At 43.2% G+C, this 12701-nt stretch overlaps 1 protein-coding gene across 1 annotated transcript in view; it reads right to left on the bottom strand.

Annotated features, from left to right (window-relative positions):
• LOC309874940 (ubiquitin-conjugating enzyme E2 E2) overlaps positions 1-11317 on the bottom strand; it is a 212912-nt gene extending 201595 nt beyond the window's left edge. The window contains exons 1-2 of the mRNA XM_082753757.1: positions 10948-11317; positions 6974-7162 (exon numbers count right to left, since the gene is read on the bottom strand). Of these exons, the coding sequence (XP_082609883.1) occupies positions 6974-7149 (176 nt within the window). The 5' untranslated portion in view covers positions 7150-7162; positions 10948-11317. The remainder of the gene's footprint in view (positions 1-6973; positions 7163-10947) is intronic.
• Between the last annotated feature and the right edge of the window lie 1384 nt (positions 11318-12701).

Genomic DNA, 12701 nt, shown 5'->3' with positions numbered 1-12701 from the left:
ATCTCCATGCAAGTCAGTATCTCCCACTTTATAGAAATGCAAGCGTACATGGTAGGAGTTCACTGAGCTCCCAAAGAAGCTTGTAGGAGTTTACATTTGCCAAAGATTTGCCAGAGTGCCATATGCAGGACTGCCGTGGCCACTCTCCCTATGAACTATACCCCAAGGCCTTTTTTATAGGCTGCTATTTCTGGGCAAAAGCACAAACATTTAGAAGTAGAAGGAGGAAGGAAACGAAAGACAGTATTCCCTCCATATTTTCTTCTCCCTTACTCCTGCTCAAGATTTCATGTACTATGGGAGCAGATTACTACTCCTTGTATTCCCCACACCAAGAAAGAAAACCTAAATGGTAACACCACTCAAATTCCTGAGATACATGTAGGTGCTCAAGCCACAACCAAAGATCTCAGGTCTGACATGAAGTACATACACATCCTGTTAGAAATGACTGCCACCCATCTTGCAAATAAATACAGGAGAAAAAAAAAGTATCTCAAAATAAACATTCACATATACTGGCACATATAACATGGAAATGAGCACTTTACACTAATTCTCTACATAATGTCAAGATCCAAATACAATCTTACATGCTAAGGAGTCTCACAGCCACTATCAAAATTCCCCTTATGCCAGTATGTGTTGATTTTATGGCTGTAATGAATCAACAAACCAAAAGCAGTAGAGGAATTGGCCTGAACCAGAAAATCCAACTCTTTATCATTCACATTCTGAAATAATTAGGACATACATCAGTAAGATTGTTAGGTAGAAGTACTAATCTTTTAAACTATGTTGGCTGGTCTAATAAAAGATTAAAAACAGTATTTCAGACACATTATTAGCTTTTCTTCCAACCCCTGTCCACCCCAGCCCTACATACAAACACCAGTTACTCCTGTAGAGAGAAACAAATTCAACGCTTATTTGTTTATTCTATTCATTGAAATATTTGCATCTTCAGGAAGTAGAATTTTACCAATAAGTATCTTAAGTATCTTTTTTTTTTTCTTGTAAAGATACAAACAGAGGCTGCTTAATCAATATTTGCGGTAAGCCATTGTAGTAATATTGCAAGACCAACAACTTTTTTAGAAAGAAAAATCTGATTAGTCCAAGCACACCAAACATTTATGTTTCTTTTAAATCCAGTGACTTTTTAAACAATCCTAACAATTTACACCTTTTAAAAGAGAGAAGATCTTACAACCGTGGGAAATGCTGAAAATATTTCTTCTGTCTATGACATAATTCTACCACGTTTTTGAAATTTATGCTGTCGCAAATTCAAAACAGAGAAAACTTAAATAGCATGAAACCTCCTTCAATTTCATGTTTTATGGGTTCCTTTGTTTTTTTGTGCCTTTTGGGAAGTTAGCGAGTGATGGCATTGAACTTCCACTGAGTCAGGGATGATTCCTTTGCTTTACATATAATAATAGGAGCAGTTAATATTTCATTGCATTACTACGAGCCCATGAGACATCAAGAATGGATTGGCAAGTGTAGCTTAAGCCCTAGATCAAAAACCTTCCAATCATCCTCCTAAATTCTAGTCCATTTCCCTTCAATTCTGCAAAGAAATGGGTACAGAGCTTTTTCTTTTTCTCCCTCTGCTCTAGCTTAACAAAAAAAAAAAACTAATTTCAAATGCCAAGAGCACTGAAATAATCCTAGATCAAGCTTTTCCCGTGATTCAGGAAGCAAGAATAAAACACCTTGCTGCTTCAAGCAATAAAAATTGATCAGATGATACTTTCTATTTTTGTTCAGAAGTCCTAATTGCTTTAGCAAGCATCTAAGATAAAGCGATGTTTCATTCATGATTATCATTATTACACAAACAAGCTGCAACATTAATATGATACTGTCCATCAACTACTCCTCAACAAGTACTCCATGCTTATTCTCCTCCTCTGTGGCATATCCAAACTGAAATTAATATATACACCTTACAATTCTTTTGTTTCAACTTTAATTTACCTTGCATTCATGCTGAGATCACATTCATAAACAGTTTCTGTAGAGCGGCTGACATGCAATAGCTTGTTCACATGTCACGGCATTCAAAGTTACAATTAAATCACCAGATAACATCCCGGAGAGCCCTGCACTGACAGAGACCTCCGATGCGCAAGTTAGCCTTTGTCTGCATGAGTTATTCCACTGCTCTGGCACTTGTTTCATATCTCCATTGAGTTGTCTTCAGAATCTGGCATAGGAGAGGATGTGCCTCATTTCCTTTGCTGACCACAGAGGGTTCACCGCGAGAGCGTGTGGCCTCTGGCAACATGACATTTTTTGCAGGGTCCTCTCTGGCACTTCTTTCTTTGTGTTTTCTGGCTCAGTAAGTACAGTTATGTCGAGTTATGTCAGCGAGTGAAAAAAGGACTCTAAATTAAAATAATTATACACACACACACACTTTAGATTTAAATTAATAACATTCTGGTCTACTCTATATATTTGGGGGATAGGGGGAGGTGCGTATGTGAAGTCTCTCTGGTAATCAAAGCCCTGAGCTGTACACACAGGACATTTAATCTGCAATGTCAGATCTGATGCTCTTTGTTTGATCTTAAAAGAAGTCATTTGACCTCTGCCTGTCTCCCTCTCTCCATATAAATAAATATATAAATAAATATATTTATAAATATAAATTACTATTACTGTGTTTTCCTTTCACTTTACTAATGGGAAAGAACAAGCATACTTGCCTTCAAGAAATAGTGCAAAGGTTAATTTACCCCTAAATTCAGAAGCATGAGAGTACATTGTGGATTTCAGATATTATTAATTCTTACAGACATATATTTACTACTGTTCCAAGCCTAGGGGGACTATCTGGTGTTTCCTTCTTGAAACAGTTAAAGTTCTCTAAACCTAAGGGAGAACTGAACATGTTAGAGGATTCCCTGATATAATTCATGGAAGCAGCAGCAAGAAAGGACTAATAACAATTGCCTATTTTACCACATCTACTTTTCTAAAATGCATACCTCTTTATGCATAAAAGTTATGTGAACGAATGCACCATACTGAAGAATGTGTTATGAAGAAATGCAACCACTAGTATAAATTTCAATCTTACAGGAACTGTGACTGAGCATGAAATTTATACAAAGATGGTTAGATTCATGATGAAGGAAGAGAAATACTCATTCTTTCATATTAGATGCATATGTAAATAACAAGGATATTTCATATAAGAAAAAGCACTCCATTTTTCCACCATATTCAACATGCTAAATATAATTCCTTAAATAATTCCTATAATCCCTAATAATTCCTATAATCCCTTAAAACAGTGCTGTGATAAACTTCACTTAGGACAAAAAAAGGGTGAAAAAAAACAGCTCATTTTAATTTGATTTCTAATCAAGTTTAATGCATTACCTAGTTGCTATTTCTATGTAACAAGAAAAGCCTACAACTAAAGTTTTAGAGTTCACAATTCATTGTAAGCACAGATATTTATAAAAAGAAATCCAAGACTGGACACTAAGGTTGACAGATTTTCAACTATCAACTTCAGGAGCCAAGCAAAACAATACATTTATTTGTTGAGCTACTGTGTCAGCCAAGAATGGTTACACTTCTCTCAATCCAAAGGTCAGGCTAAGATTTGCTGCTTAAGAGGTAACAAGATGCCTGCTGTTTTCAAGGACAGCAATTCAATTCCGTGTCTGAACTGTAATTGTGATATGCAGTGAGTTTCTCAATCTTGACATGTTAGGTAAGAAAGGTTGCTATTTAGGGTGATGCCCTCTGGGTGAGGAAAATTGAAGGACCAGCACACTGTACGACATATGCTGTAAGCTATTACACCTGTATAGCAGCTAGCCTTAAAACTATTAACAGAGAAGGGCAGCTTGTGATGGCATTCTGCCTTCTTGATGCCATCTACGGTGATGCTAACAGAAGAAAAACAAAATTGCTGTGACTTAAATACAAATTCGAGCAGTCTCATATATCCTTCATAATAAAATCATTTTGGAAAGCATTAAATTGCTGGTGTAGTACACTCCTGTGCAAGACAAGGTAGCAGCCTATGTTTACACAGCGAAAGAAAGAGCACTACTAAATCTTGACTTATATAAAGTCAATACTACTGGAAATTCTTTGAAAGTAAATCTAATTGACTACATAAACATTCAAATAAAAAGCAGAACAGAATTATTCCAACTACAAGTGCACAAATCTTAATTCTAATCCTACATACACTAGGTAGCATAATGTAATCCAAAACTACTGTGACTACAATTCCATATGCATGCAAAAGCTCTTCAAGTGTGAAAACGTGGCTTCCAAATTCAGGTTAGAACCAAGCCTGTAGTCTGCAAATTAAAGCCCAAAGAAAGATTTTCTCTTAACTTGCTAGCACTCTGTTCTAAATAGAAATTAAGTAATTTTGACAAAAGCCTTAACTATTGTATGCTATTGTATGCTATGTATTGTATTTGGGGTTTTTACTGATTTCAGCAGGGTTGACACTTAACTACGTGAAGATTATTGTCACCTTAGTGTAATGCCATACAAAACCATACATGTAGTTAACAAAGCTAATGAAGGAAAATGCTACTAAGTTTATATGGAGTCTTTTTTCCCCACTAGGAGAGCTGAATTACTGCAATTTGTTTTAATTTTTAAGAAATCACCTTTTTTAAAACTGGCCAAAAACAACATTCCAATTGAAGGAATGTAACCTCATTTCCACAATATTGTTCATTTCTAATGAATAAAAATGAGTGGTATAGAAACTGTCCATATAAAACATCCACATAGGCATAGAATCCTCAATATGTGATAATATATTTTTCCTTCCTTGATGTTACTCCCTTCTTCTTCATCTCTACTTTAATTTCTGATTTTCCTTTCTTCAGGCTTTAGTGATTTTAATTAAAAACCAAACAACAACAAAAACAACAAGTAACACGAAAGCCTGACCAGATTAAGAATGTTTAAGGAAAGGTTTTTGTTATTCCAACACACTCACAAACTACTGAATACTACAAAAAAAAAAAAATCAGCTATACAACTATTAAAAAAAAACACAAACCACTATACTACTATAAAGACTACATTGCTGGGATTTGTACACAGCACTATGACAACCAGCGCTCCTAAAAATACATTTTTTTTTCAAAAGTATTATTTATTATATCCTTTTCTATAGAACTCTCATATTTATAAAAATCATCATAGCTTTTAAAATGCAGAATCAAAGGCTTTTCTTCAATATTAGTAAACATGTGAAACTTGCTTTAGAGCCTAACTGGCAAACATACTGATGTCAGCAGCTGGCATAATTAGTTTCAGCAGAACCATAAGCAGATATGATTAAACTTTAAAAGGTTTAAGTAATTTTATCACTGTGAAATGCGTGTTGATAAAAGCTCTAAGCTTTGAAGATACAAAGCTAAGATTAATAGACCAATTTCTGACATATCGTTATTAATTTTTTAATAGGATAGTGTCCACAGGCCCTTGTCAGAATTGCGGCACCATCACATTAGGCGTTGTACAAAGTTCAGAATACAGGGACTTTTTACTAAAGATGTTAAAAACTGGATTTTATGACCCTAAAAATCCTGTCTAGTCTAATATTCTTAATATTGTGAAATAACAATAGCAGGAAGCAGACAAAAGAGAAGAAGCCCAGAAACGATAACGACTATGAGGATTAACTACATGAATAACATCGCACTTTGAAGTGAAAGTTGTTTCGTTTTGGTTTTCTTTAGTCACAAAAAGAAACATTGCCAGCTATCCCACAATCAACATGACTAGGTAATCTCCGAACAGCATCATAGTAGGAATGGATCTCAAGAAAGCATCTCACAGGGGAAAAAAAAAAAAAAAAAAAAGAGGCCTCACAGAGGCTAGCTGTAAGGCAGGTACCTGTGGTAGGAGAGCAGCAGGAGAAAATGCATTTTCCACTACACCAGAAAGACAGAAGAGTTCAGGACAGAGAAGTAAGCAAATGGTAAGGGCCAGACTAAGCCAAGACACAGGCTTGAATCTTGATGAGATGTAGACACATGCTCATACATCGGCATTTATGGCCTCTTCCTACGAGCATGTGTTATAAATTACAGTGACAGGGCCTTGATGCTTCTCCTTTACATGTGGCACAACTCCAATGTTTTTTCTTGCAGTTTACACTGCCTTAAATTAGTGAAAAACAGGATCTGGGAATTCTGCATCAGGACAGTCTGCAGAATTGGTCTCACCAGATTCTTTTAGAAGCGTTTAGCTATGATCACTACACTCCAATTTGAATTCTGCTGCCTGGACTAACACCCGTACGCGTACTGATGGAGCAACACTAAACTGTAAGTTCCCTCTGGCTGGTCCAAGCATGACAGTCATTATCTGGAAATTGACATGATAGTTTAGAATAATTTAAATAGCTATTTCAAAAATCCACCTTTCAAGCAGAAAAGAGACGGAAAAGAAATGGGTATTAAAACAGACCACAGTTTAAAGTAATGAAACCAACATGCATTTGTTGTTCACTCAAATATCTCTGACCTGACCATCTGGGAAAAGGAAATGCAGTACTTTACAGCAATAGGTATTACGGTAGTCCTAACATGCTGAGTTACTGAACTGTCTGAAATGTTTATGGTTAATTAACTGTAAGTTACACTGACAAGTTTCAACATCAGTCATACATACACATACAGAGATATATTTTATAAGGCTACAAAACTGTCTGAGTTTTACTAGCAATAAAAAAATGTCAGCTTTTATCATGCAAGCTACTATTAAAACCATGTGAAAGAGCCAATCTGTCAAAGAAAGGAAAAAAAATATACAGGTCTCATTATCGTGACCAGTCTCAAAAGACTATTACACTGACACAATAATGTTATAATAAAACAATAAGAGAATGAATATACTGAACCTCTACATACATAGATGGCCAGCTAAAAAATGAGAAAGGTAGAGAAACAGAATGCTGTACCTTTTAGCACTAGTTGACAGTTTAGCAGCTGTTTTGCTTGATATTTTGCCCTCTTTTTTCTTGGGTTGAACTTGCTCCCTTTCTTGTTCCTGCTGAACACCTTCACGTTGATCTCCATCAGAGCTGCCTCCACTAGTGCTTGGACTATCATCAACTCTCTGCCCCTCCGTAGACATGGCAGATGCTGCACTAAAAAAAAACACAAATAACAAAAGTTAGCTTTTTCAGAAGAAGCTGTCCAACAATATTTCTTGCACCCCTTGAGGAAATAGTGCACAAGATTTAGGTCTTCATATAGAAATGCGTGCATTTTAGTACTAAGATTACTGAGGTACTGTAGAGTTTTGCCATAAAAATCCTAACAATAATTCAGGAGTTGGTCATTTTAAGTCCCATAACAAATGAATAACAAGCCCATCCTCTCTATATATGAAAGTCATAAGTTATTGTAGTTAAGTAGGAAACATGATTGTGCAAGTATAATACCATTTGTGTAAATGAGATTTTCCAACCCCTCGGCCGTATCATAAGTTAACTTTCTCATCACCACGCCACCAGTCCATAGCCAGCACAGTTGTTAAAAACCAAGAACTATGACTATCTTAAGACTCTTTGCTATCCCATATGAAATAAACCTGTGGGCTCTTTCCAAGTCTATAATGTGGGTTTCCACATTACAAAATCCACATCTTGGCATGCTTGATGGAAACATTCACAGAACCAAAAGGCACTAACACAGATCTGTTTGTGTTTACTGCAACGGTACGCTGCTAGAGTGTAAGCACGCTGGTAGGGGATGCAAGAAGTTTTTTTCTGACAAATTCTGTTCAAGCGGCATGAGACAACAAAGCTGTCAGGGAATACAAGCTACAAGAAATCTCGGTATATTTCCAGAAGTCAAGTTAACACTTTATTTGCACGCTTCTGATACTAGTTAGCTATTTTCATTTCTTCCTTCATTTTAAATAGTCTAACAATATGCCAAGAGATGAGGAATTACAAGCCCACTGTTACAGCTGTCATGACTCTTCAAACTGCTCTAATGAAGGGCAGATGTCCATGAAAAACTCCTAGTAAATTAGCATATGTGGTGGCAATGACTGTTAGAAAATTTCACAAAAAAAAAAAAACAAAAAAACAACACACACTGTCCTTCCTTTAAGGCCACATCCACAGCTTATAGATGTATTTTATCTATCTTCCTCTGTTACAAATGAGCCACCTTGAAAGCACACAGGCCCAAACGTTACTCGCTTACACCCACGCAATCCCCATGTATCTGGGTGGTTTTTCTGATCAAATCTGTCTGAATCAGGAGGTTGCTCTTTCATACACAAAGAGCTTTAAATTGCTGTGAACTTCGACTTGCTTTTCCTTTTACCTATGTACAGACACCATCACAATTAAGAACATAACCATTCACCTTGACGATTATATGTTTTAATATGCTCTCCAGGGAGAATAAAAAGATTGCAGGCTCAGACTCAGCCACTCTCGCTCAGTGGATTAAACAAAGTTTGTCTCGCTGCACTTATTTATGGAAAGAGGCAGCAAAGGAAAAGTAAAGTAACATCGATGCCAACAGGGTTATGTTAAAAAGGGCACTTTTTTTAAAAAGGCCTAAGTGTTACAGATGCATGTAACAAAATAAATTTGCTCCTGTCCTGCAGAAGCCTTGCCAAAGTCTGATGCTATCAACCAGCACATGGCGTGGAGGGGAAGAACTAATCTTTTCAGGCATTATTCACACAGCTCAATCCAACTAGCTTCAGGAGGAATTAAGGGTTTTTTGGTCTAATTGATGAAGCTAAACAGAAAGGAAAGCCTGAACGTCTGAAACATTCAAAATGTTTAGACGCTAGTGATGGATATTGTACAAGCTTTCCCCTCATCAGCTTACGCTACATTTGGATTTCATTTTTTGAAATAATATTTTTGAAGTATATTTTCATGTATTAATTTTTAATAAAAACACAACAGCCAGCCTGATGCATGAGATAACTGAAATAATGGCGGGTTTGATTCCTAACACGAAAATTAAAAAATTGTTCATTCTTAGCAGAACAAGTTTCCGTATGGTACAGCTATGACATATTAATGCAATTCACGTATGTACACAGGTTAATGTCTAGATATTTAGATCCTGCTTGTCAGATGTTAAGATAAAAGAAACAGAAGATTTAGAGGTAATAAAACACAGAAGTACCTTACTCTGACGAGTCAAGATACGCACTTAATATCTATAATGCAATTTCAATAGTAGATACCAGTCTTCTACATATAGCTAAAACACAATCTGGTCTCTTTTAATAAAGCTTTTGATGGCCTTCATTTACTTTAGATTTTAGTTCTGATCTTTGCTTAATACGTTTAATTTTAAAGAGAAAATTCCCTCCATGACGTACATATGCTTTAACACTGCAGGCCAGAAAGTTAAAAGCATTTTTAATGAAGCCTATATGCATAGGACATCTGCTGAGAATAATCTCGGCTATAAATATTACTATTATCCCAAAACAACTGTATCACTTCATAAGTTCAGGTTACTATCCAGCAGACAAACACTGTAACAGTAGCCCAGAGCATATAATTACTGTAACATGTAATGCCAGCATTTACAGCAAGAAAATGCTTAAATCTGTCACTCGATGTCTGGCTAGTTTCTTATTCCCTCCACCCCCTTCTCCTCTCTCTGTTCCCCTTTCCTGACACCCAGACAACTCTGGCCGTGCCCTCTCCTCCCGATATCTGCAGTTTTAGCAATAACGCACAGCTCCAGGGATGCTCAGCAAAGTGCCTTTTAAAGGGCCCCAAGTCAGAAACCTCAAACGCGGTCATACTGAAGGGACAAACGCAGGTACGAATAAGAAAACTGGGGGGGGGGAATAAATAAATCAAGCGAGCAACGAGGGCATCAGGAAAACATTTCACTGCCATGAAGCCAGGCGGAGAAATGTGAGGCGCTGCTTGAAGCCGTGGAGTAGGGGTAGGGGGCGAGGGGCTGCGGGGTGCCGGGAGGGGCTGCGGGGATCGGGACCCCCCGGACCCCCCCCCCCAAATCCCAGGGGCGGGCGGAGGGGGCTGCGAGGTCAGCACCCCGCGGGATGATTCAGCACAGCCGGGGGTTACAAGCGCTGCCTCGACGGCAAATCGCGAGCCGTGGAGGTCCCAAGGAGCCGGCCCCTGTCATATTTAGCCGCGGGGACCGTCCCTTCCCTGCCCTGCCGGGCAAGCGGAGGGAAAAGAGCCGGAGGGCAAGGAAAGGTCCCGCGGGCGGCCGAGCTGGCGATGCTGCCTTCCCAAGGCGCCCCTAATTTTCTAGGAGCGGAGACAAATTGGGCACTCCGAGGTCCGCGGCGAGCAGCAGCAGCAGCCGCCTTCCTCCATCTCCAGTAGGAAGCGCAAAGGAGCGGGGGGGGAGCGCGGGGACAACCCGGCCCCGTGGCCCTCCCCCCCCCCGGGCCCCGTACACGCGTGGGGGGGACACCCCCGGTGCTCCCCGCACCTCTGCCGGGGCAGGGCAGGGAGAGGAGCGGGGGGGAGGAGGAGGAGGAGACTGCGAGAGGAAGGCGGCGGGGGCACGGGAGGGGGTTGGGCGAACGGGGCTCCTGGGGGGGGTAAGAGGGGGAAGGGAGGAGAGGGGGGGACTTGGGGGGTTAGAGAGGGGTGTCGGGGGGCAGCGGGGTCAAGGGAGAGTTGTTGGAGGGGGTGCGAGGGGAGGGGGGGGGCGGGGAGCGATGGAGGCTGGAGCCAGGGGATGGATGGGGCCGGATGGGGGGGGCAGCGCTGGGAAAAGGGGTGACAGGGAGGGGGGGCAGCGCTCGGGGGGTGCGAGGAAAAGGGGAGACGGGGGATGAAGGTGGGGACCGAGGGTCGCCAGTAAACGGATGAGGAGGGGAGGGGAGAGTTGGGGGGGGGGGGAGGGAAGGATGAGGGGGGAGCAGGACCGGGGCGGGATGGGGGGGGGCTGCTACCTGCGGGCGAGCGCGGGTCGCTCTCGCTGCTGCGGGGCTGCGGGACGATCCGTGGCCGGGCGAGGGGCTGGGAAGGGGGCAGCGGCCGGTCACTGAGTCATGAGCCCGCTCTGCCCTGCCCTGCCCTGCCCTGCCCTACCCCGGCTGCCCGCCGCTCGCCTCCCTTTCTTCTCTCTGTCCCCCCTCCCGGAGCCGCGGCGGCGGCGGCCGCTGTTGTGCTGCTGCTGCTGCTCCCGCCGCCGCTCCTGCCCCCGCTGCCCGGAGAGAAGTGAAGCCGCCGCCGCCGAGGACGCGCGCGCGCGCGCCCCCGACGCCGACGCCTCCGCCGCGCGCGCCCCCGAGAGCTCGCTCCCTCTCCCTCTCCCTCTCTCTCTCTCCGCCCCCCTCCCTCCGCGTGGGGGGGGGGCGGAGGGAGCGAGGGAGGCAGGGAGCGCGCGCGCGCGCCCCCGCCAGCCAATTAGCCCGGGCGCTCAAGGGAGGGGCGCGCGGGAGCGCGCTTTGGGATAGGGGGTGGGGGAAGGGGGTGCGCGCTCCCGCTGGGGCGGGGGAAGGGGAAAGGGAAAGGGGGGGGGGAAGAGCCGTCCGCGGGAGCGCGCGTTAAAGGGAAGCCCGGGGCCGGGGCGGGGTCAGCGGGGACGGGGAGGAAGGAGCCGGGGGGGGTCGGGGGAGCAGGGTCGGCACGGCTCGGCCACGGGGCAGGGGGGGCGACATCCGCGGGGCCAACTTTGTTCGCCCATCTTTCCCCTTTGTCCGCCCCCGGCCCCCCCAGCGGCGGCCCTTCCTCCGCGGGACCCCCCCACGGTGCCCGAGCCCCCCGCGGGGCCGGGCCCGGGGCTTCCAAGGGGGCTGCGGGGGTCTGGGGGCGGCGGCCAGGTGAGGGGAGGTCGGGGCAGAGCTCGCCGCCTGCCCCCCGAGCGGCTCCCCCGGGGCAGGCAGAGCCCCCGGGGCTGTCAGGGAGCCGGCTCCGCTGGCCTAGCCGAGGGAGAGCCTTGGGCCGCCGCCGCTGCTTCGCTCCGGGCATAGCGAGCGAGCGGAGCTCACCTGTGCTCTGTCAACTTTTACTTCATCGAGACCTGTGTCGGCCAACACGCCGGCCACGGGTGGAGGAGTCAAAATATTTCCCCCTTTTTGACGGCGAAAGGGAGTTTACGAACGCCTTCTTGCCATCCCGCATGCAAAAGGAAAAAGTTTCTCCCTGCTTGAGCTGCAGGGCATTATACTTTTTCTGACTCATGGTTACGGTGTAGGTGGAGTCCGGGCTCCCAAACATACAGAAATTGAGAACTTGAAGCGCTGCCGAGACGTTTAAGGATTAGGAGCTTTATTGGCACCCGGCTCTCATGCTATATCCGGACAGCAGAAGTGATTTTTGCAGTTTCTCTGTACATAAAATTAATCTTGCTCTTTGTTGATAAATTGTTTTGAAATAACTTGCTTTATTGTCTCTTCCTGTTTCATTGTTAAATAATCCCAGTGACGTTTTCACCTAAACTTAAAAACGCTGCAGTCAGCTCGTTCTACCCATTTCATGTGCATTTACAGTATATTTCCCTGCTTCTAATGAGCCCCTAATGTCATCGAGGTGGGTTTCCATCAGTGGACACGTGTTGACTTCTACAAGCCCTAATAACTAAGTACTCAACAGAATACAATGCATAAAAATATTTTAAACAATGCAGATCTTCTGCAAGCAGTGCTTCTTATCATGCTGGAAGGCTGCTGGCTGCATTGCATGCTCTTGACATCACGGTTCC

This window comes from Aythya marila (assembly GCF_965140915.1).
Source record: "Aythya marila genome assembly, chromosome: 2".
In the NCBI taxonomy this organism is placed as follows: Eukaryota; Metazoa; Chordata; class Aves; order Anseriformes; family Anatidae; genus Aythya; species Aythya marila.
This window is presented reverse-complemented; position numbering and strand designations above follow the sequence as displayed.